Source organism: Gymnoscopelus microlampas, assembly GCF_963454915.1.
Source record: "Gymnoscopelus microlampas genome assembly, chromosome: 5".
NCBI classification, from domain to species: Eukaryota; Metazoa; Chordata; class Actinopteri; order Myctophiformes; family Myctophidae; genus Gymnoscopelus; species Gymnoscopelus microlampas.
In genome coordinates this window covers 43,965,288-43,992,962 of record NC_139942.1, presented here as the reverse complement: position 1 = coordinate 43,992,962, position 27,675 = coordinate 43,965,288, and the positions used below count along the sequence as shown (strand labels likewise).

Here is a 27,675-nt window from a genome sequence, read left to right as displayed (position 1 = left end):
TGTTTAAGCCTAACTGAATCATATATTTATGGACGACTTGTGCATTTAATTTGTCGGCAATACTTTGCCACGCTTTCTCCCTGGATCCATTTATTGCAGCCGTGTTTCCTTTCTTGCTTATTATACATTTACTTCCTCGTATGATTCTGGGGAGACATCAAATTTCTCTTGAGTCTTGAGTCAAGACCGAGGATCCCGGGGAGACATCACATTTCTCTTTTGGGTCTTGAGTCCCAAGACTCAAGACCCAAAAGAGAAATTTGATGTCTCCCCGGGATCCTCGGTCTTGACTCAAGACTCTTTTGGGTCTTGAGTATTGGGACTCAAGACTCAAGGCCCTACATGGCTGTGTTTCCTTTCTTGCTTATCAGTAAGGGGTCACACAAAAAGGGTGGAATCCCCCAAAATAGGAGAAATGGAAGAACAGTTGTCCAGGAGAAATGGTGCAGGAGTCTCCCGGTGAAAACAGGAGAGTTGGCAGGTATGATTTTAAGTACATTTTGATGCCAATACTTTTGTACTTTTACTCGAGTAAATCTTTAATTCCGGACTTTTGCTTGTAACATTACAGTATTGATACTTTTTTACTTAAGTAAAACATGTGAGTATTTTTTTCCACCACTGTCTGTCATCAATAGTACGAGTTGAGTAACACATATTTTGTCCCTCGACGAACACCGTAGCCCTCGTACCACCTGACTCCACGCCGTTCAGCGTTGCCATGTCCGCTTATTATAAGCGACATTGGGCTTGTCTGTAAAGTTGCTTGTAAATATTGGTGGTTACGGTTTTTTGGTCTCGTTTCTAAAGCAGTGGTTCTCAAACATTTTTATAATTATAATGACCCCCAATTGAATAGGCATTGTCCACGGACGCCCCATCTGCACATATTTTTTTGTCAGGGACCCCGTACAAGCTTTGTGTTGTCATAATGTTTCAAAAATATTTATTTTCTTCAAGCTTTTTATTTTTTAAATAGCCAAAGTATATGTTTAAATTGCGAAGGGCTTGCTTCTTTTGACCTCGTTTTCACAGACCTGCATGGTTTGCTTATCTCTCCCACAACATCTGGCAACACTGATCACCTGACTCCACACAGTTTCCTGTTTGTGTTGTTTACACGGAAACACTTAGCAGGAATGTCTTAAATAATACATCCCAAAAAAACAAACAGCTCTCAAGTTCCATCTCCCCCTACAACAGAATGTGGCTTTAAAACCCAGTGTGTCACATTGTTGTGTGAAACTTTTTTAACAAAGACACTTAAAGTGTGGAGAAGATGCTCGTCAAGGAGAACAACATGGCGGACTGTGAGGCTAGTTGTTTCCAGAACAGGTTGACTTCCATCATGGACATGGTGGTGAAGGCGGCGGCGGTGGAGATCACCAAGCTGTGGGACCAGGAGGTCGCCCTCGTCACCCTGGAGGTGACGCGGAAAGAGGGCGAGATCGAGGCGTTGAAACGGAGGCTGATGACCATGGAACACGAGAGGATAATAATGTCCAAAGAACAGCCAAGTCTTTCCACTACAAGACCAGATCAACCAAATAAGCTACTGCCCCCTACCACCACTGCTGCTGCTGGTACGGTTACTGTGCTCCTCTTAAACCAGTGGTTCTCAAACACTTTCACACGTCAAGGACCCCCAAAATTGATAGATATATGGCTGCGGACCCCCCCCCCCCCCCCCCCCCCCCATTAGTGTTGCCAGATCTGCTTATTATAAGTTCCCCTGCAAGATATGATTTGAAAATAGCCGATCTACAAGCTCACAACGCGTCGCATCGCGACGTGTTGTGGGCTTGTAGATCGGCTATTGTCAAATAGCTGATGTAAATGTCTGTTATTGTGGGGAAAGCTTTTGCTGAAAATAGCTGATCGACAAGCTTGTCGATCTGATGTTTTCTGTGAAAGCCTGGGTTTTAAGACAGTGGTTAAGGAAACTGTAACACCGCTAGAAAACTAGTCATATTATTTATCAGTTAAGTATTCAATATTATAAGCATAGTCACACTCTTAGAGATGTTAATTAATAACAGCATTGTTATGATCACGTTAACGAAACCTGAGCCAGAATGGCGTTAACTCTTCTCTCCCCCCATTGATTTCTACTAAAATAATGTGCATACGTATATTATGCTGTAATGTGCATAGTAATGTAGATGGATGTACGTAATGTGCTGCAGCATATGTAATGCATCAGAGCTTTGTTGTGCTTGCATCATACTGTGTTGACATGAACCTGCTCTGTCTTCACAGGGTCTTTAATGGAATGTGTCCAAACCAAATCATCATCCGAGCAGAGTGCCAGAGAGAAGGCTGCTCCGGTGAATAAAAGTCCCTCCCTGCTTCCAACACAGAGGGAGACGTGTGTGGGGCACAAGCAGTTCAGAAGTGAACACAGTGAGGAGGGCGGTGGCAGAGATGCTCCCGAGTTCATAGTGAAACTGAAAGAAGAGGAGAAGGAAGAGGATGACGTCCAGATTGTTGAACAGCTGGAAGAACCCCGACGACACAACGCCGAGGACGGACCGGACCAACGGGTGGCGGAATTGAACCGACAGCCCTCCAGCGGCGCAGAGGAACGAGACAACCGCCACTGGACGTCGGTTTCTGTAGGAGACAGCGACGAGAGCGAGGACTCCGACTGCTTTTACGGACCCGAGCCGCCGTATTCACAAAACCTGGACAAGGAAATCCTGCTCATTCAAAATGCGTTGGACCATCTCGAGGGTAATCCGTCACAAATGGAGTATATTGACACATTGATGGAGGACGACGGGGCGGTACAAAACGCTGAGAGTGAACACAGGACTGGTGTGAATTCAGGACAGGCACAGCCAGGGCAGCCCATGGACCAGATGGCTCACTCGCAAACGAGAGTAACTATCAGATACCCCTCAGAGAGACGCTTCCCAGGTGACGGCATATCAACGCTACACACTAACAGTACCCCCTTCCCCTTTCACATAAACAGGGACAACATGACACTGAAAACTTTGAAGGGCTCTCCCCGCGTCAGGGAGAGATGGTACATTTGCCCGTTCTGTGGCAAGAGCTTTGATCGCGTGAGCCACCTGGAGATCCACCAGCGGATCCATACCGGGGAGAAGCCGTACATGTGCAACACTTGCGGGAAGTGTTTTTCTCAGAGGAGCAACCTACGTACACACCAGCGAACTCACAAAGAGGGCGCGCCTCAAACTTTGTGAATCGATACTTTAATTCAGCCACTTTGATGTTATTGAGATGTGTCCTTCCAAGTGGAATGAACTTGTGCATGTGCTGGCAGACTGAGTGTGTAGGGCTTCATTTTGGAAAGTCTTTGATACCTTATATGTTTATATGTTGAATATCTGGGGTTTTCTGTAAGGACCTTAACTGATGTTAACATTAGAAATACAGACATGGCCTCCGTCAGCAATCCCAGAATCGTTGACAGACCTGTATATTTAATAAAAGAAATGTGAGATCTAACCAATATCAATAACCTCTGAAGTGCAGTCACTAAACCATATACTGTTAATAATCCGTTTTGATACTGTGTGAACTTGAACTAGGCGTGTGCGACTAAGTAGCCTTTATTTACAACTCTAACTGCAATGACCTCTATTGCTGTTGTTCATCAGTAGCCTGTGAATCTTCTGTACCATTTTCTCTGTCCATGGGACTGGACCGGTACATTCTTTTCAACTCACTGGTCCCATTAACAAGAAGTTAACTGTTAACTAGTTACATTAAAAGGTTGCTGGGTCAACTGATATTTGTCAAGAGATTAATATCCATCTATGTTACCATATTATGTCAAAAGGTGATACTCAAATGTTATTAAAAAAAACAAAACAATGACTGGTACTTTTGTCAATGTATATACTGTATATATATATGTTTACAAACAAAACATGTTACCAAACATGTTTGCCTTTGCAACGCAGTAGAAAAACCTTGAAAATAACAATTTACAGTTATTAAGACAATGGTGGCAAAAATGGCATGGAAACCACAGCAAAGACAGTGGTTTAACCACACAGTTCGTATTCTAGGGTGTCTCATCCAATGTCTACTTAGCTGAGGAACAGTGTTGGTCATAACTGAACAATAATAAACTACTGCAGAAAAAAAACATGTAACATTGTCACAAACGAAAAAGTTCATAGAAGATGCATCAAATCAACAATTGATGGTTTATCCACGTGTAAGTGCAGGGGCGGCCATAGCTCAATGGTTAGAGATGCCGCCGGGGAAACGGTAGGTCCCCGTTTCGCGTCTCAGTCTCTGTGTCGACGTGTCCCTGAGCAAGACACTTAATTCCTTAACTGCTCCCCAGGTGCTGCCCCAGTAGCACCCAGTGCTCCTGATACGATGGGTTAAATGCAGCGGACACATTTCACCATTATGTGCAAATAAACAGTGACAAATAGTTCAGAGGAGTGGGGACCAAATTATTATATAAGATCCTTGTTGTAATGAAAATATCCTTTAAACGTTTGGCAGTAGTAAAACAGTTGGGGAATATTCCTCTTTTTCGGTCTCTCTCACATTCACTCACACACAACCCTGCTATCCAAAGATGTATTCAAGCGGTCAGGTATGTACAGGGTGTCAACAATCACTCCTGGATAATTCCAGTAAAGTTCCACCAGGCATTGGTTGTTGACCTCATGATGTTCTGTGGATATTTGAGGTAAGTGAGACTTTGGCGGCAAGGACAGAAGTCGTCATTAGGGCATTCACTTAAATGTATAACCTGTCTCTGTATGAACAGAATGGGTGCCACTAACTAACCATTAATAGAAAAACAAAACAAAAAACTGTCACAAGGGCTCATAGAAAAAGATACCAACCACAAACAAAAATGTACCTGCTGGTGGCTGGTACGCTGCAAATACCGAGTGTCAATCTATCTCAGAATATAAAAGAATTGATGATTTTGCAGGTGTATTAATTTCCCACTCCACAGGCAATATATAGCTAATTCCATAACTGCAGTCACTGAAGTGAACTGTCCTTGCTTCGCCCAAGTATTTTTAAGAACCAGCTTGCTGCCTTGTAATACCAAGGATTGATGGGTCATGTTAAGAGGCTCACAAAAGAAAATAAGAGTCTGCACACTGGTGATGCTGAAAAAGCTCTGCTGTATCTTTATTGCGCCGTCAACGTTTCGATCAATCAGATTGCTTCGATCTGATTGGTCGGAACGTTGACGACGCAATAAAAATACAGCAGAGCTTTTTCAGCATTACCAGTGTGCAGACTCTTATTTTCTTTTGTGATACTTCCGCTTGTCTCTCGCCTGGGCCACGGAACGTGCGTGCACTACCATCCTCACGTTAAGAGGCTACCGCCTAGATCATTTGTCCCCTGGGGTGCAGCAGAATGGCGTTGGGGTGTGGTTTGGGCCTGAGGACGCCATTGCTGTAGTAGAAGTGGTTGGTCAAAGCCTCAGAGATCTGGTAGGTGCTGCTGCGGTCGTCTCCGTCGTCGTCTTCGTCTTCTTCGTCCCGCTCCATGACCGTTTGACCACGACCCCACTCCACGTCCCCTGGCGTCCCTCCATCGCTGAGGACGGTTAGTTCCTGCTCTCTGGGGCCGAGGCCCTCCTCCTGCTGGAGTTTAGGAGGAATCAAGGATGAAGGCAGACCAGAATCCTGGAGGATGGAGAGGAAAATAAATGTCATTAGAATGCTACTTTGACCTACTACAAAAGTCTTTATAAACTGTGGTGAAAATTACTATACAGCTGTATATAAGTGTGCATACGCACACACCCCTATATACATCATACAGTATATGTTGCCTTTCTTGATAATTTGATTACTGGAGGAGAATGCAAGCTAGAGAAACAATACCCACCACCCTCAGACACACACACAGTGTACATAGTTGATGCTTTTTATATACACAATTTTATAATAAATGTTTTACAATTTTGTATATTGTCTTGTAAAGACGTTTTTTATTGATTTGTGTAAAGTAAAATTCAGCGCCAACTAGAGTGAATCTATCCATAGCTGTATCCCGCTACTGGCTTCTTACGCTGTTTTACAATGCTGTTCTTAAGACAAATATTAAATTGGACAATACAGTATAGTCCACTGTAATACATTTCATTTATATATATTCATCTATGTACTTTCGAGATAAGTCATTTGTCCTATTTCAGTGGCACTGCCACCATTTAGAGATCCAATGATGATGATGATGATGATGAGACTCAAGTACATGGTGGTAGGATGTGAAATATTACAAACAGTTTCAAGCTGAACTCTCTAAAAGTCGGCCAAAAGTACCAGTGACATGTTGCTGCTCTGCAGGTATGACTCCACCCTCCTTCTGCGCTCTTCCCGCTCTCCGTCCATCTCCCTCTCTCCTCTGACGCTCTCCCTGCCGCTGTCGTGCCAGACCACCGGTCGGCCCAGCTCGTCCACTTCCACTCCGCCCGGACCCCCCCACTTCCCGCACAGGGTGGACTGGCTGTCCTTGTAGATGGGACGATCCTGGAGGCAAAGAACAGCGTGGTTGTCAAGTCAAGTTTATTTATAAAGCAACCAGGGTTGACCAAAGTGCTGTACACCATGATAAAACAGCATAATAAAGTGTCATAGACAGTAAACAACAAGTAAGGCAGAAAATTCAAGAAACATTAGAAAACACCAAATAAGCAAAGACAGTAGGTAAAAACGTGGGGCCACGCAACGATGGTTGTGTGGTGGAAAGGTGGGAGGGCAGGGGGATGTCATGAAAACGTTAACACAACAGCAGCAATGACTCCACAATATGTTTTAATGTCATATAAAACACTAAATGACTTCTCTTACGTCAAGCATGCACTTGCAGCCACGCACACATAGGAGCCAACCAGTGACCGAGCACCTGCCCGATTGCTTTTATAGGACAAAGTGCCCTTTTCTATGCCTACATAATTTCTCTCTTTTATCTCGGTCCTGCTGAGGCACAGTTGGCTCTCGTTCAAAACAAAGGCTAGGCCATTTGGTTTCCCCCTAAAAGTCTGGTTTGAGCAAGAAACAAAGGGAACTGGTGTGCTCAACTCAAAGGTCTTCAGAGTATGATGAGTGCCAACCCAAAAGGCACAAAAATAGCAAATGAAGTTGTCAGCACTTGCAATTTAGTATGCAACACTTTTAATAACGCACAGCAGCAGCAGGCCTTCCTCATCATTTTGAGACGTGGGTGTGAAGTCTGGTTTTAGGACATGGCTAGCACATCTCTCTCGTGAACATCACACCTGTAATAGTGTGAACTTTCTAGTTTCTGTTGATAGGCTTTTGAACAGGTTAATTTGACACAATTCTTAGGGACGATTTATGAATCATTATCAACACTTTTGTTTGACCGGGTCTAGATTGTTTCTAAATGTGCTACTGTCTTTCAGTAAGGTATATAGGTAATTTTCTTCTTCTAAATTCTGTTCTTATTCAGTTTGTAAGTAGCAATATTCACCCCCTTTTCTTTCGAGTGTGGTGTTCCAGCAGTCTATGCACAGCCCTGCCATCAAGCATAACAACTAAAGTGTGCAGTGAAGAAGTGGAATGTTGTCTTTCTTGATCATTTACTTTCAAACGTAGAGCAATCAAGCTGTAATAGTAATTAGTTACTGGTGGAGTGTGCAAGCTATAGAGAAATCCCTCCCCCTCCCCCACACACACACCGGCCTGACCCCACCCTTAGTAAATATTCGTTGATTGTAATTATAGTCGTCATCATGGTGGCATTTATAAAGTATTTCCAGAGGCTTGGTGACAGCTCTTACCAGGGATAGACGGCTGTTCTTCATTCTACTGTCTACCCTGAGCAGTGCATAGTCTTCTCCCTGAGAGGGAACCACAATGTCAATACAATACAATTAAGAGTAAACACAGCTTTCATACACACTCATATGTTCACTCTGTGGTGTGCATGTTTGAAGATTCACAAGCCGCTAATCACTACTACCCCCCCCCCCTCACAAAGCACTATTAGACCCAGTGGTGGTAGAAGTACTCAGATTTTTTAGTAGCAACACCTGTCATGTTAAGTAAAAGGCCTGTATTATTATTATTGAGTAAAAGTACAGAAGTGTTGGCATCAAAATATACTTAAGAGTACCAAATAAAAAGTACAAACAGTTTTAAAACCTTGTCATACTTTTTCAAAAATAGCTGATCAACAAGCTCATAATGCGTCGAATCGTTTTTCTAATTGCTTAAGTATAAAATAGGGCTTAAGAGGTTACTGGTTAATGTATTTGTATTAATAATAATCTAAATGTACAAAATAACCAGTAACTAAAGTTCAAATCAAATAAGAAAAATAATTGTAGCGGAGTAAAAAGTTCAGGTAGTATAAAGTATAGTACCGTATAAGTATAAAGTATTGAAAAGGGGAAATATTCAAGTGAAGTAAAAGTACCTCACAATTGCTCCTAAGTGCAGTACTTGAGTAAATGTAATGAGTTACTTTCCACCACTGCCTCCACCCACACACCCCTCACAAAGTAGCCCCATGCCCCTGGCTCCACTGTGACTAGGGCGGGTCTGTCAGATGGGGTTCTCTAGTCTAGTCTACATACACACAGCCATGCTCTCTTTGCCTGTACCTGCACCCTGGGGTCTGTGCTAACAGAGTTGAGTCTCCTGGAGGATGCTTGTCTGGAGAGGGTGTTAATTTCCTCCCTGGCAGAAAAGAAAATGAGAAGACAACACATTTTGAGGATTTACAAAAGCAAATAGTGCTGTGTCTGCCAATTCATTTCAGAGGAAAGAGCCATATTTAGACCCAAAACGGTGGGAAATAGCTGTTTACGGAGATGTAATCACACTTGAGCTCATCAACAATGCTACAGTGTCTAACTGACAATGGCAGCAGGTTGCGTAATTGTGTTAATTTGTGGAAAAAAGTAATACGTTTTAACCACTTTTAATCCTGGCGTCCCTATTTTGGGCTTGTCATTATAGGCAAAACTGCTGCCGTCATCAGCAGCAGTACCACAATATCCAGTTTGACAGAGAGCAGAGGTGTATTTCAAAACTCAGAGCTCAAATCATGGCATTTGCTGTAGGCTACATTTCTGGCCTGCATCCAAGTAAGTAAGAAAGTAGGTTGGAGTGGCTTATTGTCTTTCCCCTTTCCAATGCTCTAGACCCCTGAGACATGGATCGCTGAGGTGGATTCCAACACCTACCATCAGCTCCCAGGACTTACTGCATGGCTTTAGTTACCCAAGCCATGCTACTCATACGCTGAGTTAGCGGTGCCCAGGATCGAACCTAGAATCTTGTGGTTCAAAGGTGAGTGCTTTATTGACTGAGCTACCCGGACACGCTGCATCTTCCCTGTCATATCCTATCATAATAATATAATACATGGGTCCCCTTTAGTTTAAAAAAAGAAGATATTTTAGGGGCTATTCTGCCTTTAGTTATAGTGGAAAGTGAAGATGGACAGGAAACAGGGAGAAAGAGAAGGGGAGAGACATGCAGTAAAGATCAATGGGAAAGGGACTTGAACCCGCAGTGTACTGTCAGGCTACATTAGAGCCTAGGTTCCCGGACCGCTAGGTCAGTAATCCGGGCCTCCCCTTTGGTTGTTGATGGGGTATTTTCCAAGTACATTTTACACATACCAGGAATTCATCCTCTACATTTAATCATCTTAACTATTAGGAGCAACAATTGAACCACACCCCGGGAGCAGTTGGGGTTCAGTGTTTTGCTCAGGACACTTTGACCCTAAAGCCAGGAGGAGCCAAGGATCCATCCTGGAAAATTCCGGTTCCCAAATGGCCACGCTACCACATGAGACACTGCCGCCCTCAGGTACAGTATATCAGAGTACCACTCGAAAAATAGGCCTTTTGTTTTTTTGCTCTGAGCATCTTAAAGAGCCAGAGTTCAGCCCATGATGTGAATAATTCCTTTGATCTTAATCACTGTTCATTGTTTGGCCTGCGTCATCTCCGCGTCACATCACTTTATTTCACAACTGAAAACAAAAGTACACAAAGCCCAACCCTTTCACTTTGTGGCGTTTTGAACTCACGTTCTCTCACTGAGCTCCATCTCTAGTTTCTTGTTCCTGCTTCTATGGTAGCGGTTGACCAATAGGATGATGAGTATCATGACCAAGACCAAAGCCCCGGCAGATGAACCAATAATGATCAGCAACAAGTTGTCAAAGTGCGTCTCCCCTTCACTGCGTGATCTCTCTGAAGAAGCGCAACAAGAGGAGAAATGAGAGGATTAAACAATACACCAATGCACCAATCCACACCAATGATTCGCAAAGAAACAAGTTGCAACTGAAAACCAGCAGCAGCGGTCTGAGTTGACCTGTTGCAGGTCGGTGCAGTTTTGAGATTCTGTTCTGAGTGGTTGCAGATGCAACTTGTTGAGTTGCGAATCATTGATGCGGACTGGGCTTTAGTTGCAATGCCATTATCGTCAACCAAAAATAGCCGATGTACAAGCTCACAACACGTTGTGCTGCGACACTTTGTGAGCTTGTAGATGGGCTATTTTCGGTAAGCAACACCCACAAGCAACAAAGTATTACTCAGGCTTTACACATGCACTCACCCAACCAACACACAACAAAAGACACTCTCACTCGTGTCACGTTCACATACTGTACACGCATGCATGTGACAAGTTGCCAACTACAGTGGCATTCCCCCATGCATGCTTTTTGATGACTGGGATAACACCCATGTGCACCACCACAAGGGGGCAGCATAAACTACACAGCTAACACAAATTACAGTAGAATTAACCAGCATGCTTTTTGTAATTTGGAAACTCAACTCTCTCCTTGAGTCCATGAACCCTCTCTCTCCTTGCTTCTTTCTAAAATAAGAACAAAACATGGTAGGAATGCATCCAGGTGTTCCTGCAGTAGACGTCTATACACCAGCAGCATTAAAAGGCACTCAAAGAGACAAGATCCTGCTAATAATTAGCTCCTTGCTCTCTTACCTGCTACTGCGAGGATATATTCTGCTGATCCTGTTCCCACATTGTTGACGGCTACACATTCATAGACCCCGCTGTCATTCATGTGGAGGGCCCGTCCAAAAACAAGCTTTCCTCCAATCACAGTCACACCCTCTGGCAGAGCGCCTCCCTTCCTGTGGATTATCAAATGCATCATTAATAAGGATAGGGAGGTGTCATGATGGTACTGAAACTGTCCACTCCCTGCTTCCACAAATAGCTATTAGCAATGACTAATTCCATTATTAGATGTGTTGCTCGTGAGGGACTTTGACACTTTGAAACCAGTTCAAATAATTTCAGGGTAAAATAAATTGTATCAAGTCCTCTGTCAAAGGAATTGTGCAGCATGCGGGGATGTGAACTTGTGTACGAAACAAACGGCCAGCATATTAAAAACCCAAACAACTGGTTTGCATCGCGGAAATGAACTGGCTAAATAAATGCTACATGGCTCAGGTTCACCGCAGAGGGGAAACCAGTAATTTGAATGCACCCGAACCGGGCGCCCATTGATCTGAATAGACAAAATACTAGGATTGTGGGGATTTAAGCAGTGTCCGGCCTCTCAAGTCTATATTGTGTACAGCTGAAGATATCACAGGCCTTTTTAAATGGGAGAGCCGGTTTCTGACCAAATCCACTGAGAGGGTTCATGTTGCTTTGGTTTCGCTGTGCCCGGGCAGCCATCTTTGTGCTGCTTAACCCCCCACCCCCAAACCGAGGGCCTCTCGAGTTTCTTTTCTCGACCCCACCTAGCTTTTCTAACGACCCGGCCTTTATAATGGAGCCAGCAGGAGAGATTCTATCTGATAGTGAATGGATGGCTCCGAATGACACAGTTAAGGTGAACCTTTCATTGAAAGAAATGCTGTTTCTGTAACCCCAGCGAATTAAATGTTTGTGAATGAACTACACACAGGATTCAAACATTTGCAGTTAATGACGCTCCTATCAAGAGCAACTTACAGTGAGTTCAATCAGAAAATATGATTAAATCATAGAATAGCATGGTAATGGTAATCTATCCATTCGAGGGTAGAAAGGTAACCAAATGAACACTTACGGGTCCATTTGGTTAAGTTTACACCCTCTCAGAATTAAATCAGCACTGAAGATTTTCCTGCGTACATGAGGTCCTATTGCCTAGATATTTCTCACTTGGCCCTCCAGAATGCTCCATTGTGCGTTCAGTCCTAACTGTAATGGCAGGTACAGTATCTCTAATTAAAGCACAGACCCTGTGTTTTACTGGGCATTAGACTGATATTTAACGCGAGTCACTATGATTAAGTGCTTAGCAAGCGTCTCCTGCTCTTCCCTGTCCCTCCCTCGTGTGAAAAATGGTTCCCCTGCCTCATCTTAAAAAAGAAAAAAAAAGAAAGATTGCGCAACGTGACACTGTGGGCTTTTATCCCATGTTCAATTGAGCCACGGATAGAGAGGCGCCCTCCTTTCGGGGGCCGGCGCGCGCTTCCTTTTTGTTGTCCACGGGCGTGCAATCTGCGTGTATGTGCGAGTGGCAGCTTACGCGTGTTTTGAGAAGCATTCCAGCATCTTGTAAAGAGCCATTTAGAAGCGCAGCTAGTATTACAGTGCACCGACTGAATTAACGTGTAATTGCCTGAGAGACAGGCGGTTATAGACAGACGGTGAATTAAAACTTGAGTAGACAGGGCGATGACAGACAGTACCATTTCCACGTGATGTTCTGAGGCTTGGGGTGTCCTCCTCCGTCGCAGGTCAGCTCAGCGTTCTCCAGGCCCACGTACCAGTCCGATTTACCCGTTCTCACAGTGGCATCCGGAGGGTCTGAAATAAATGGCAGAGATCAATACAAGACATTTTTGCCGACGTGTTATGAGCTTAGAAATCAATTTCTTTGGACAAAGTATAAATATTTAACCAATAAGCTAAATAATAATTCATTGGTTAATTAACAACAACAATGGATCCATTGAAACACAGTTTCTTTTTTTTCAATTGCCTGAAAAGTTACGGTTTTGAATATTGGGTTTACGGCCAACAGTGATGACATATGTTGTACGGTAGACGAAAACCCAGCTATGGTTCGGTTGTACCAAAACATGCGCTACGACTCTGACATTATCAGCCTTTCTTTATGTAGGGAAGAAAATGAAGCGCAAACACTCTTTTTGTCCAGATGTGTAAAATCATGGTTCTCAATTAAACACATTCACACATGGGAGCTTGAATTAGGGGCTTTCTTGAAGGCACTCCAACAGTTAATTGTTGGGGGAGGGGAGAGGGAATAATTACTCAAATTTACCAGCCCTGATTTGTTTGTACAGAGGCAATGTTGTGCTCCTTGTGAGCCACGAAGACCAGGGTTTGAATCCGATTCCCGGTGTCGTCTCACATTTCTCTTCACCCTCTCTGCCTTGGTTTACTGTCTATTTAAATAAATAATAAACATTTTCAATAAAAATCTAATCACGTGGACCGCATGTCAACAAAGCACGATCAGAGCCCCATTCATTCCATGATAAAATATGAGTCATGTATGGTGGATGTTCTTCTGTGGCCTTATGGCAGTGTGCACCAGACATATTGTCACTGATCGGTCCAACGGTTTGCCAGATGGGCTCCAGACACACAGACTGACCCTCTTGCTAGACTCCAGCAGAGCCATGCTGTAAAAACTAGTAAATGTCACACGGGTGAGTGCCCTATTGTGTGTGTGTGTACTGCCAACACAGTCAAATCATTTCCATTTTTACACGCTCAAAGGTTAACCACTTAAAAGTAATAATAATAATAAACTTTATTTGTATGGCACCTTTCATGACATGAAATGCAGCCTAAAAGTGCTTTACAGAGCAAGAATACAATTACCGAAAAAGTACAAATAATTGAACAGAAGACCTGAGGGGGCAGTTTGGAACATATCTCGGCAGGCAGTCATAGAGGTAGGAAGGTGCCAGACCATTGAGAGCTAAAAACAACCGGGAGCCAATATAGCTTCACTACATTGGCTACTTAGTTGACCGGGGTCCCCCAGGGCTCTGTATTTGGCCCCCTCCATTTTCCCTCTACACCAAATCTCTTCGCCGAAAATAGCCGATCTACAAGCTCCCAACTCGCCGCAAGGCAATAAGATAAGTACAGCAAATAAAACAAGTACATCAATAAGGTATTGAACGAGTTGCACTGGTCACTCACACTGAACCACCAGCAGGTTGCTCAGCCTGTGGGGCTGCGTCAGGCCCGGGTGCCACACCAGGCAGTCCAGGCGCTTGCCGTTCATGCTGCGCAGCGGGTGGAGGGAGTAGTGGCTGGACACGGCACCGCCCTCCGTGGTGCGGTTCTGGGACTGGCCCGGCAGGTCTGTGTCCCAGGAGAGACGGGGAGGAGGGCGGCCCACGGCGCGGCACGAGGCGGCCAAACCGAAGGGCTGTCCCTCCATCAGCACCATGGGTTCCAGTGAGGAGATGGGTAAGGCTGGTTCGGGAGGACAAAAAAAGGGGTTTAGTCGCCATGATGATGACATTTTTACAGGCTTTTAGCTGATGCTCTATAAGCAGTGGTGTGTTCTACCATGTGTGGCTATTGTCTTGAGGTGATAATGACCGCTGGCTGTTGGAGTTTTGAAGTAATAGCAAAGATAACTGATCTACAAGATTTGTCTTTTTTTACGTTTTATTGTTTTGGGGAAAACAATTTGAAAGTGGTTAAAACAGCGACCAGGTAGAGAGTTCAGTGCCTTGCTCAAGGCTCGAGGACACTTTGAAAAGTGCACATCTGCAGCCGGGATTGAACTGACCTTTCTCTCCTTAAACCACTACGGTACCCTAGCCACATGCAATTAACGTAAAGCGGCTCGTCTTGTGTTGCGTGTGCATGTGCCTCACTGTTGCACTGCTCTCGACACAGGAACTGGTTCACTGGGTCAAGGAGATAACAGTGTTTCACAATATACGGTACGCTGAGACACAAGGTCCAAATGAGGACAACAAGGACCTTGCATACAACAAAATAGCAGTAGACGACGTATTATGTTACAAAATGTAACTTCAACATTCTACGGTTGAGAGAGTAATGGAATTCAGTGCTTTGAAGTGCAGCTGACTTTGACTTTTGTCTTTTTCTGTTGGGTTGTTTTCTGCATCTTGAGCGTGCAGAAACAAGTCTAGTTGTCTGTAAACATTGAATGAATTAGTAGTCATTTATTCAAAAAGGGATTTTCCACTCAAATGTCTTGTTATTTAGTGAAATGGGTGACTGGCACGGCACAAATATTAACTGGATGATCTAAACACAGAGAATCATCTGAACTCTTCCACTTTAAAGATTGTTAGTTAATCAATATGATCGAAATCTCCGTACTTTGCAGTTGGAATTCAGAGAGGAGCGACATTACTGACTGCCCAACTAATTTCAGAGTCAGCATTTAGATGAGGGACCATTTCATGGGGGTTCCAGGAGTTCGGTATGAGAATATATTCTCTTATATACATATTTATTTCACCTTTTCAGTCAATAGATATTCAAATTACTGTATTTGTGGCGTCAGGCTTTCAACTCAGTTTAGCTGGATCAGCCAAGTTCGCAAAAAAATCCTGTATCATGATTCATGACTGAACTGCAATGTACAACAATGTATATAAAGAATAATTATAGCCTACACATCATTATGGTATGAGTTGGGACTTACCATAATACTGTACGCACAATAAAAAAATAAAATGAAGGGTGAGGATGTTCCCATGACGAACACGTTTTGCTAACCTGGTGTCTATACTTTTGCATGATGAAGTGGATTGTACTATTGATCCCTAGCGTTATTCGGCGAAAACAGGGAAAATCTAAAAGCTCACAACGTGTCGCAAAGTGATGCATTGTGAGCTTTTAGATCGGCTAGTTTGGACAAAGATATTAATGTAGAGGAAAAACAGATGGAGGCCTAGTATACGTATAGCCCTGAGAGACTCCAATCAACTAAGTATACAGTATAGGCTTTAAGTGGTTAAGAAGTAAATCCATCCATGATTTTTTTACATTTTGTGGGTTTCTGAGCCCTTGCAATCAAGCGAGGCCTACATAATGTATCTCAAAAACGGCTACACTTGAACATCAAAAGAGATGTACGGTAGTTAGTTTAATTCTACTCATTACACTTCATTATGTCAGCTCTGACGGGATCTAGTGATTGTGGGGGGAAGAGGAGGATGGCAGGTGAGGAAGAGCGGCTCTTACTCCAGACGGTGAGGATGATGCGTCTCTCGAAGTTCCCTGAAGGGAAGGTGGAGATGTGACAGGTGTAGGTGCCATGGTCTGACTCTTCTGTACTGGGGATGAGCAGGGCCGAGTTCTCCGTGGGGCTGGTGCTCTCGAACCGCACCCGCCTGGAGTAACGGCCAAACTCTGGACACGCATAACAGAAAGCACACACACACACAATTAATCAAAATGTCCAAGAGATTCTATACATCACTGTCTCTCAACTCCGGGGACCACCAGGGATCCAAATGGACACTTATGGGTCTGTAACTCGGAGAGTGTACAAAAGGAACCAAATGGACCCATAAGGGTCCATTTGTACACTCTAAGAGTTAAATAAACACTGAGGATTTGACAGTGTAGATTGGGGTCCCAGCGATTTCTTTTTGTTTTTTAAGTACCAAATGAAGGTCTTTGGCCTAATGCATATCAAACGGGGGGCCCTTGAAATGAAAAATCACTGCTGTACATCAAGGCCCATGGTACATAAGTCATGATGAAGGTTTTGTAAATAAATTATTAGTCCCTCTAATATTTGCCCAAATAAGGAGTTCTACATGGCTCCAGGCAGGCCTCCAAATACTGACATCAGTCTTGCCCAAATATGGATTTCCTCCACACATCACCAGACTGGCACGTTTCCAGTATCTGATGAGGAAATATGGTGCTTCATAGCCCAGACACACTGCACACCTAACAAACCTGCTATCCGTAGCTGCAGATTGCACAGGGATCCACGTCGTTATTAGACCCTTGTTGAACTCCTGTTTTATGTCTTATTAAAGGGCTAGACTTTTCACATCAATCTGCACTTTAAAATGCAATCAAATGCAACATTGAATATGTTATACAGGAATACAGTGACTTCCTTGAGAATCAAACAAACCACAATCGGCTATGCTTTGGAAAATGGTGTGTGAATACCGTGAGTCGTATGCAGCGGGGCTAAACATGCAGGATCAGCTGGTATGGTCCTTTATAGAGGACAATCTACCTGGTTTGATATCAATGTGGCTTCTTTCACACCACAGTTAGACCACCATGTCTTCTAACATTTAACTTCTGCTTAAGAGTTTCTGGCATCCAGGGCCACTTACACGCAACCGTAGAATGAGCTTTGACACCTAGACCACTTATGTCCAATTAATGCTCCGTCTTGAGACAAAGTATTAAATCATAGATCACAAAAAAACAGCAGTCAGGAGGAGAAGAGCGTTGATCAGAGTCATATTCCACATGCCCAGACATTCATCTGGTGATTCTCATCTAGAGCAAATAGACAGTACGCCAAATCACACCAGCCTGAGAGACTATCCCCCTTTAGACACCTGGTCTATTGTTGTTGGAAGGCGATCCTACGTACGCTGCGACCACAGGAGTCTGTGAGTGATAATTACACCATGTGCCTGCCATTGTTAGGAAGATTAAAGTCGAGTGAACCACATCTGTAGGAGCTGTTGGCTGCACGCACAACTGGCCCCGGTGTTTATTTCCTGCTCCTTCTGTTTGTCTTGAGGCCTACGGTGCTTGGCTGCTTAATTGATTCAGACTTAACCCTAATCCAGCCCCTTGAAAACAACTCCTCACATTCAGTAGCCGGAAGGAAAGAGTCCTCTTCTAAAACATTATACAGTCCATTTTAGAAAATCATTAGCTTAGTTTTATTGTTCATTATATCTCTACAACATAGAGGACTGTGAAGGAGGCCCTTCCCGTGTATGGATACAGGTCGAGTGGGCAAACGATAAATGCATACTTGGAAAATGGTCGGAATTCATGTTAAGTATACATGATTTGAACATGCACGGTACATCATTATCAGACCTAAATTTACCCTTCAACTTCTTGTTTATGCCCAAAATGACTGGCTATCCACAGGTTTTGCATCAATTCTTAGCAACTGTAGAAATATTAGGACATAAGACATTATATGCATTTGGCCCCCAAATATAAAATATATATTTTAACCCATTAAGACCTGGAGCGCATCTGTGTCACTTTAGATTTCTTTGGCTATTCAAAAATAGCAGATATACAAGCTCATAGCGTGGCACCGAGTGGTGCCCACTCTTCTGGTTACCCTGCATACCTGTGTGTCCCTGTTCGTAGTGGGCTGTGATGATCTGCTCCTTGGTGCCATCTGGCAGCTCTTTGTACCAGCTGACTTGCACCACCTTCTCGTGGCTCTCTGCCCGGTAGCGGCAGGGAAACCTCGTCTCGCTCTCCGTTACGGTGCGGAGAGACGTGACAGGCTCTGGGGGCTCCACAAACTCGGCCTGCGCCACACACACCACTGCAGGAGAAAACAGAGATACACGTTTTTAAAAAAGCCTCATTTATGGTTGCCTTTTCTCTGCAACAGGGGTCTTCAAGGTGAAGCCGGGATCCCCTACTACATGTTGTATACAATTGTGTTGCACATTAAACTTTTTCATCGATTTCATAGATAGATTCATGTTGGATTCATGTTGAATGAGGATTTTCAGACATTTAACCACTTAAATCGTCAATACTTAGTAAACTTGAGCTTTCACGCTGTACTGTCTGCTCTTTTTTCCCTTTTTACCTCTTTGCCGAAAATATGTTTGGCTAAAGTTCTCCTCAGAATAGGGATTCTAGGGTTCAAGTGGTTAATGTAAAAAAAAAAGTTCCCTGTAGTAACTCTGAGGACCCCCTAGGGGTCCCTGGACCCACTGTTGAAAGGAGGGAGATAAGATTAAATGTTGCGTGGGAACAAGAGCGAGAGAGCGAGCAAATGGACAAAAGGAAGAGATTAGAGTTTTGTGATCCAGGAAGACGGTTTGAGATATCGACTGTGCTGCTGTATACAGCGGTATACTTAAGAGTGACATGGGAAATGCACTTTGCATTGTGTGTCAACAGAGATGTCCCTCGACACTGCGTGTGAGAACCTGTTGTGTGACAATACCGTGCCGTATGTGCTCACGGTACACATGTCAATGTGTCTTCACACACCAAAGTCACAGAGACAAATTCCTGTGTACAGTTCTTATAGTGGTTGTGATTAAGTGTGGGAGATAAAAGGGGAAGACGTCATTGAGTTGAGCCGGCAGGGTGTGTGAGAACTCCGCCACAACAGTGGACAGCAAACATGTGCCCATTGAATTCTGGTTTAAAACACACATCCCTTAAGTTACTGATTCATTACCTCATTAATGTTTACACTATAACAGAGATGGGGTCACCATCCCAACATGCATGGTGAATGCAGTCTCCCACACACTCACCCTAAACACACAGTGGCAAGGACACGGCTACTAAAAAGTCTAAACAACCACCTTTTCTTCGTCAACACAATCTTTGTGACCTATTTTGAGAGGGTCGGTGGGAGAGAGAGAGAGAGACTGAAGTAGTCTCTTGTCTCCCCAGAGAGAGAGAGAAAGGGAGAGAGAGAGAGGAGACAAGAGAATAGTCAGAGATACAGAACCAAACACACAAACACTCTACCAGTGGTGGAAAGTAACTGAGTACATTTACTCAAGTACTGTACTTTAAGTACAACTGAGGTATTTTTTACTTTACTGGAGTATTTCCAAATGTCAATACTTCTACTCCACTACATCTCGGAGGCAAATATTGTAATTTTACTCCACTTCAATTATTTGAAAACTTTAGTCACTAGTTACTTTGTAGACTTTATTATGTAGAGATTATTATCACAAAACATACATTAACCACTTCAGCCCCACATATATTTAGGCTATTTGAAATCGCGACACGCGGTGAGCTTGTAGATCTGGTATTTTCAAAAGATTTGTATACATCTGAAAATGTGTGAAATGCGACATTCTGCATAATGAGTACTTTTACTTTTGGTACTTTAAGTATATTTTGATTGCCAAAACTTTTGTAACTTTACTCATGTAAACTTTGAATACAGGGCTTTTACTTGTTGACAGAGTATTTCTACTTTGTGGTATTGATTTTACCATCACTGCACTACTCTACACAAACAGTATAGTTCACTTGAGAGTCACAAGGTTGTTCTACTAGCTTTTCCTGTTTATTCATTATGGCAGTTAATTTTAGACTTTAACCTTAATGTCGATCAATGAATTTTAATTCCAGACACACTGCACCAGGTCATCCATTGTTAATAGTCTATAAATGGATGTGACGTGGATGAAGGAGAAAAAAACAGCATACAGGAATTAAATGGCAAAAGATAACAGGAAGGGAGACTTGTGCAATACATAGGCTACTAGCCAAATGATTCATGTTCGAAAGAACCTCTTGCTGAAAGTAAGAATGTCACTGGGCCACATTCTAGGATGGTGTGTTCACCTGTGTGCGTGCGACACACACACACACACACACACACACACACACACACACACACACACACACACACACACACACAATGATCAAGTCAGTCAGGTGATTGATTTGCATTTGTCAAACTGAAGACAAATTAATAATATGTTTTATAAATGTTAAGCATTTACATTTGAGATATGAATCCCCAGTAACTCAGTGAACAAAGTAATGGGCCCTCAATCATGGCCCTGACAATCTCCAAAACTTCTAGTTTTACTCTAATGTTCATACAGTTCAGTTGCAGTGGTGTAAAGTAATGGAGTACATTTACTCAAGTACTGTACTACTGTAACTTTAATGGAGTACTTCCAGTTTTCAGTACTTTTACTTCTACTCCACTACATCTCAGAGGCAAATATTGTACTTTTACTCCACTACACTTATTTGAAAACTTTAGTTACTATATTTACTTTGTAGATTTTGATTATTATTACAAACATCACTTAAGCCCTATATGTATTTCGGCCATTTGAAAATAGCAGATCTACAAGCTCACAATGCATCGCCATGCGAAGCATTGTGAGCTTGTAGATCTGCTATTTTCAGAAGATTTTCATACAAGTCATACCTTTTTAAACTTGTGAAATGGGACATTCTGCTTAATGAGTACTTTTACTTTTGGTACTTTTAGTACATTTTGACACCAATACTTTTGTACTTTTACTCAAGTACATTTTGAATTCTGGACTTTCACTTGTAACACAGTATTTCCATATTGCAGTGCCAGTATTGATACTTTTACTTAAGCAAAAATAACTTTTTTTTCCACCACTGCCCTTTAATGGTCAATATCCCACACACTTCTAGTTTTACTGTAATGTTCATACAGTTTAGTTTAGTTCAAAAAATAATAATCTTACCAATTGCCAAGAAGAGTTGGACCAGACAAAGTGCACAGTGGATGGAGTCCCAGACCCAGGATGCTGGCTTCATTTTAATAAAGGGTTTAAATCAAGTCCTTTATGTATGACTGATCTGGTGCAGTTCTCTTCTCATCAGGGATGTGATGGTGGAAGTTCAACCAAAAAAAGCTTTCAATGTTGCTCACTAACTAATTATCTGACACCATGATAATAAACAAAGTTACAGGCAGAGAAAGCCGCAACCCAATGATGTCTTCAAGTTCCTCTTGGATGAAAAAGTCTGTTTTTTCGAGCGTTTCTGCAGATTTATATATATTTTTTTTGAAGATTTCACAGATTTTTTGTTGTCATCCTCTTTTCAGAACAGAATCACGGCGCAACGCTCCAAAGTCCTCGGTACTGCAGTGAACTTCGTTCATTGTGGCTTTAGCACTGTGCCAAATTAACGTATACTGTTGTTGAACGACAACTTATACCTGAATAACTTGAACTAATAACATAAAAACAATGATATATAGGCGCATAAGCACATAAACTACAAAAACGTGCTGACTTGTGTGTCGTGCCACGACAGAGAGGTTACTACAATGCATGCACCTGTCTGGTTCTGGTAGCTCCGCCCCATTCCCATGCTCGACACGCCCACCACTTTGACTCAATAGATCACTTTATGTGACAGGTGGCTCCTTCTATTGTTCCACTTTATTATTAGATGAGCAGTAAAAGTAAAAGTATCAATACTTGCAATGTAAAAAATACTCTAGAAGTGTAAACGTCCAGAAGTCAAAATTGACTTGAGTAAAAGTACAAAATTATTGGCATCAAAATGTACTTGAAAGCACCAAAAGTAAAAGTACTCATTATGCAGAATGTCCTGTTTCACAAGTTATCATATGTCTAAAATGTATTTGAAAAAATCTTTGAAAGTAGCCAATCTACTTGTAGATCGGCTTGTAGATCAGCTATTTTCAAATAGCCAAAGTAACTAGTATAACTCAAGTTTACAAATAATTGTAGTGGACTAAAAGTACAATATTTGTCTTGGAAATATTCCAGGAAAGTAACAGTACCTCAAAATCGTGCTTAAGTACAGTACATTAGTCACTTTCCACTTTATTATGAGCATATTCCCATCTAGTTTTTTACCTACAATACACACCAGCAAACAAAAGCACTGAAGCTTTATTTAAATGCATAACTATGTCCTTAAAACAAACATTTAAGGCAGATGAAAACAACAGCCTACTAATATGATACTATTAAATTATTAATATAGAGAAAACTATAGGCCTAAAGATCAAGCATGTTTAAAAAAGAATAGGCCTACATTTCTCATTTCACTGTAATTGTGATCTGAATGACCTGTTTGAGTGTCATGTTTTTCACATGAATATTCTGTCGCTTTTGAACCAGATGTTTTTGAAAAGTGAAATGTTGTTTCAGTGCGCTATTAGTTCATAACCTGACCCTGCCAGAGGTGGCGGTAAGCTGTGAAACAATGTGTGGAGCAAGCTGTTTGGATCTGGTAGCGTCAGGTTAATTAGTTCATTGTGTTGTTATGGAATGCCTCAGGCAGAACATTACAAAAAACTCTAAGCTGGGCTAGGTTGTTCTCTGAATCTGTTTTGAATACAGTTGCGTGAGCAGCTATGTGTCTGTATAAATACAACAAGGTGAGACACAGGGTCATGTGCATTCAGGCATGCACGCGGGAGCCGCCTCAAGGTAAGTGTTGTAATATATTGACAAAAGTATGACCTGTAGACTACCCCAGTATCTGTGCTGAACAATACTGGTTAATTTTAGTAACTGCGTAAGCATGTAGTAGGCCAGTGGTTCTCAACCTTTTCAGGCCGTGACCCCCCAAAATAATCATATTTGAACTGGGGACCTCACCCCCCACCCTGACAAGCAGTCGGTAGGAGACTCAAAGTTGACTCTTTGAGTCTCCTACCGGAAATACACCCGGTCATCAAATGATTGGCTCAGGAATGTGACAAAAACTAAAAAATCTCCTTGAATTCAATGCCTCATGGGTTGTGTAATTGATAGAAAATAAGTCTTTTTTTTGGGTGAACTACTTCTTTAAATTGTCACTTCACTCTCATCTGGGGACCCCTCCAAAATCATGTGGGGACCCCCCTGGGGATCCCGACCCACAGGTTGAGAACCAGTGTAGCAGGCTACATATGCGTGCGTCATCATGCGCTCTAACCTTTTTAAGATTCTGCAGGCCTAAAAACATGTATACAGGATGTCACTTATTGTTGGAATAAAACTCATCTGCTTATTAGAACTTCATATAGATAATATAGCCAAATAATGTACATATATACCTTTCACTTCTTTATGCCTGTATGACCAGCACATAGTCTATACCTGTCCTGGTCTAGCTCTCATAACCTCCGGCCACCTCTGTAAATGTGCTTAAATCACAACAGGAAGCCCACAGTGAAATGTGCTAGTCTCACCCTTTTTATACAGCCTATGGTCTCACTCAGTGAATCTGAGATGGGTATGATTGCCCTCTAGTGTTTTTGCTGTGAGGTTGCCCTGTCCCCTGCTTAAAACCACTTTCACAGTGGTGTTTTGAGCATGTAAGCGAAACCTTTCAAAAAAACCTTCAAAATGGATCAAATAATTATAGCTGATCTGCTATGTTAGAAAAGTGTAGAACAAGTGTTTTTGTATAAGTGGTTTATCACACTATTATAGTTCTATATTATGTAAATGAAATACACTTTATTCTACTGTTACACTGAGATAAGTGGATAAGAGCATCAACTAAATCCTTCAAGTGTAAATGCATCTTTTCATACAAACATGCGTGATTAGTGATGAACACACATGACACCTGAATTCCCCACATGGGATGAATAAAGGTATGTCTATATACCTAAAGCACAGTTCCATGACATAAAGTATGTTTTCCAAATTCTACTTTGTGTCACTAATGTAAGAGGTTTGGGCACAACTCAACTTTCATTTCTTTGTAGCTTTCATTCTGTTGCTTATGAGACAATGATCTCCACTCTGAAATAGAAACTATGTGCTGTTGCAATAAAACCAGACATACTGTTAAAAATTGTGCAATTTATTTAGTTTCCTTTTTGAAATTTTACAGCAAATACATAATTGTTATTGTTAAATTGTGCTATTAATTTAGTTTTCTTTTTTAAATTTACAGCAAATTGTAATTTTACATGAAGGCATTTGTTGTTTACAAAAGGAGATAAAAATGTGAGCTGTCACCACACATATACAGCAAAAATTACACAAATGTGAGCAGGTTAGACAGTGCCAGATGCTTATAGGCCACAGATAAGTTAGACCGTTTGTGGTTTTGTTGTTTTTAGCATATATATTAGCATATATTTGAGCACATATTGCCTTTCATCACTTCTTGTCCATTTTGATGGTCTCGTATGCGTCCTCACGATGAGGAGCCAGATCCTATCAGAAAGAGAGAGCAGGACACAGAAAAGAGAAGATTATCAAAAAAATATTTACCTTTCCCACATGAGAAGTCCCCATATGTGTAGAATTTAATGTAGAATTTACTACATTTACACTGGGGTCCTTATTTTGCAGCATGTCATTATAACCAAACATATATTTTTTAAATAATAATTAATTTAAAAAAAAAAGTGTTTGTATCGTTTTCTTTTAATGGTACAGTAAGATACCAGGGTTGTGTCTCTTTAGTGTGTATTTTGTCTCATTGATTTTGTGTATTATTAGAAAAATACCATTAAAAAAACGTATGTAAAAATAAATAATGATTGAAAATAGAGGAAACAGCTCATCCACAAGCTTGTAGATCAGCTATTTTCACTATTAGTCATACGACAAAGTATAGGCCTATAGGTTAAAACCAACAGTTGTGTCAAATGTTACTGAGGGATGTGAAAGATGTTGTTTAACAACATCTCCTTATCGCTGACCAATGCGTCAAACTGTCAACTTTCCATCATGTGCCACCATTTCTTTACAGTACAGTACAGTACAGTACAGGTGTCTCTAAGCATTAGAATGGGGAGTCTCACCTGGTAGATGCCTGTTGCATGGGCTTGCTTCTGTGGAATGAAAACAACAGAAGCATCAAGTCTCAATAACACATGAACTGCTGCATCATAACTTATTTCGAATTTCTTTTGCTCAACCACAAATGCAAAGAATGTTATTTAGATAACTTGTTGTTTAGACAGATGATGTATTTGATGTTTATCTGGTTTCTTTGAAGCAGTAAATAGTTTTCTTTGAAGCACTAAATAGTCTTCTTTGCACTCTTCCAACATGACAATTTAACCTTTTGTTTGTTGACTAGTGTTCATGCTATTTACTCTCTCGATTTTGCACGTATAAGTCACTCTGGATAGGAGCGTCTGCTTAAGGCCTGAAATGTAAAATTGTAATTTGCTATAGCCTATATGTGGTACAGTACATTAACATCACATAGCTGCTGTTGGACACCGTGTCATTTATTTCTATCTCTGATGTATCCTCATGCTTTGAGCATTCATATGGATTTACAGTTTCTACCATCCACCGTCTACCATCCACTATTTATCCACTTATTAGATTATAATAAGTGGATAAATAGTGGATGGTAGACATTAACAAAGTTACGTATGGTATTTTCGTATACAGAGAAGTTGGTGGAAAGTGTGACTGTCTACGGCTACGCCTATATAAATAACAATGTCAGTTCCAACGGGAAATGATCACTCTGAATTGCGTTGCCTGTAAAGCAGAAGTAGACTCTAGTTCTTTAAAAGAGAGAAGAAACAAAAACAGTAGAAGCCTAATGTAAAATAATACGTCCGTAAATGCCACCACAGTGAAGACAAAAGCTCTTTGTGTGGAGGGTAAAGCTTCAAATGTAATTTTGCTGTTTTATCACGTTTTCACGCAAGCAATGAAAAACACAATCACATTCAAGTTTACCTCACTGTCTTTGTCTTTGTCTTTGTTTTTGGGGACGAGTGGCTGCATCTGTCAAACATAAGGACCACAATGTTAGAAAGTTAAAGTATTGCTGAAGCGTCTGACTTGAATTTGATATAAACGATTGGATATTCACAAAAACACATTATACACAAATGATAATGTGATTGCTGACATGAATGCAAAAATAACTGCAAGAAACATTAGTTATTGGATATTCTAAGGCAGGTAGTTAACCAAACACCATCTGTCAGGGCCGGGATCTATATATATATTTTGAACTACCAAATAAAAATAATTCAGGTGAAAAGTAGATCAACATAAAAATATGAAGTGTACGCTGTTATTTTTTGTTCCACATGATCCAATTATGTTTTATGTTGCATAGAGTATAATGTTGCAATTCTGTGGTATACTATATTGCTCATATGATGTCTGTTGTGTCTTCAGTCACACACGTTCTGCTTACCCTTAGTCTGCAGTACAACACGGTGAGGATAATGCCATATAAGATGAGAATCCCGTCCAGGATATAACATAACTTCAGATTAGGGTTCCTCAGATAGTCATCAGCCTCTTTATGCACAAAAAGGGAGACACATTGTCAAAGAGTCGTCATTATCATCCACCCAATTTGCTCCACAAAAACAATATAATAAGGGTTACAAATATTGTATTTGTTGCACTGTCCAGTATTACATATTCAGTACTAATTTTGTATCTATTTCGACCATCCATCATTTACATTTCCCATAGTACATGACAGTACTAGATTTTACTCTAGAACTAAACTATTGATGAACTATCCGCGTCAACTACCCATCAGTTGGGTTTCCCGTCTATGGTACTACACGACTGGACATCTTCCACAAACACGCAAGAGCTCCAATGCTACTGATAATACTGGAAATAAATAACAATAAAAACAGCTAGATAAAAAGAACTCACGAGCACAGCTGATGTTTATCATCAGAAAGAAAGTCACAAGACATTCCCGCAAAAACATCTCGTCAGGTCGAACGGCGGAGAAGATGGAGGACCTTTTGTTGTGGGGAAGACGCAAAGAAGATGGGTCTTTGTCGTCTTGTCTGGGCTGTCGACGACAGTAGATTTCTACCACCCCCTGAATTGAAAGTACTGAGAAGTAGCTCTGCAGGAAATTATGGGCTCTCTGTCCATCTGAAGCTGTGAAACCACAGGCCTATCCGCCCCCCTTCACACAAGTTCCTCTTGCTTATACAGATGCAAGCTGAAAAATAGGTAGTCTCTTCATGCAGGCTTTTTGATTGCATTTGCTT

The 27,675-nt window shown here is 41.7% G+C and overlaps 3 protein-coding genes across 4 annotated transcripts; 1 reads left to right on the top strand and 2 right to left on the bottom strand.

Moving 5' to 3' along the window:
- Positions 1-474: 474 nt before the first annotated feature.
- LOC311045894 (uncharacterized protein) lies at positions 475-3,696 on the top strand. Its single transcript, XM_084057965.1, has 2 exons — positions 475-1,583; positions 2,260-3,696. Exons 1-2 carry the CDS (start codon positions 1,280-1,282, stop codon positions 3,210-3,212), a joined length of 1,257 nt encoding a protein of 418 aa, XP_083914091.1. The 5' UTR covers positions 475-1,279; the 3' UTR covers positions 3,213-3,696.
- Positions 3,697-3,885: 189 nt separating this feature from the next.
- Positions 3,886-22,001, bottom strand: nectin4b (nectin cell adhesion molecule 4b). Of its 2 annotated transcripts, XM_084057963.1 has the most exons (12): positions 21,428-22,001; positions 18,319-18,522; positions 16,206-16,373; positions 14,172-14,450; positions 12,683-12,800; positions 10,971-11,122; positions 10,800-10,841; positions 10,039-10,204; positions 8,597-8,672; positions 7,772-7,831; positions 6,291-6,497; positions 3,886-5,648 (listed from the first exon to the last, which is right to left on the bottom strand). In XM_084057963.1, exons 1-12 carry the CDS (start codon positions 21,498-21,500, stop codon positions 5,346-5,348), a joined length of 1,848 nt encoding a protein of 615 aa, XP_083914089.1. In that variant the 5' UTR covers positions 21,501-22,001; the 3' UTR covers positions 3,886-5,345. The 2 variants fall into 2 exon arrangements, with proteins under 2 accessions (XP_083914089.1, XP_083914090.1); XM_084057964.1 differs by lacking the exon at positions 10,800-10,841 and having other exon boundaries at positions 3,892-5,648.
- Positions 22,002-24,505: 2,504 nt separating this feature from the next.
- fcer1gl (Fc receptor, IgE, high affinity I, gamma polypeptide like) lies at positions 24,506-27,572 on the bottom strand. The gene is made up of 5 exons (XM_084057912.1): positions 27,326-27,572; positions 26,847-26,953; positions 26,378-26,425; positions 25,477-25,506; positions 24,506-24,883 (listed from the first exon to the last, which is right to left on the bottom strand). Exons 1-5 carry the CDS (start codon positions 27,381-27,383, stop codon positions 24,827-24,829), a joined length of 300 nt encoding a protein of 99 aa, XP_083914038.1. The 5' UTR covers positions 27,384-27,572; the 3' UTR covers positions 24,506-24,826.
- Positions 27,573-27,675: the final 103 nt, after the last annotated feature.

Excerpts from the sequence above, each read along its gene's own strand:
- LOC311045894 (XM_084057965.1), top strand. The coding sequence starts at position 1,280 with ATGCTCGTCAAGGAGAACAACATGGCGGACTGTGAGGCTAGTTGTTTC. Across the intron at positions 1,584-2,259 it reads TACCACCACTGCTGCTGCTG|GGTCTTTAATGGAATGTGTC; the intron begins GTACGGTTACTG and ends CTGTCTTCACAG.
- fcer1gl (XM_084057912.1), bottom strand. The coding sequence starts at position 27,383 with ATGTTTTTGCGGGAATGTCTTGTGACTTTCTTTCTGATGATAAACATC. Across the intron at positions 26,426-26,846 it reads TGTTGTACTGCAGACTAAGG|ATGCAGCCACTCGTCCCCAA; the intron begins GTAAGCAGAACG and ends TATGTTTGACAG. Across the intron at positions 24,884-25,476 it reads ATGCAACAGGCATCTACCAG|GATCTGGCTCCTCATCGTGA; the intron begins GTGAGACTCCCC and ends TCTTTCTGATAG.
- nectin4b (XM_084057963.1), bottom strand. The coding sequence starts at position 21,500 with ATGAAGCCAGCATCCTGGGTCTGGGACTCCATCCACTGTGCACTTTGT. Across the intron at positions 11,123-12,682 it reads CAGAACATCACGTGGAAATG|GAAGGGAGGCGCTCTGCCAG; the intron begins GTACTGTCTGTC and ends GATAATCCACAG. Across the intron at positions 5,649-6,290 it reads AGAGCAGCAACATGTCACTG|GATTCTGGTCTGCCTTCATC; the intron begins GTACTTTTGGCC and ends TCCATCCTCCAG.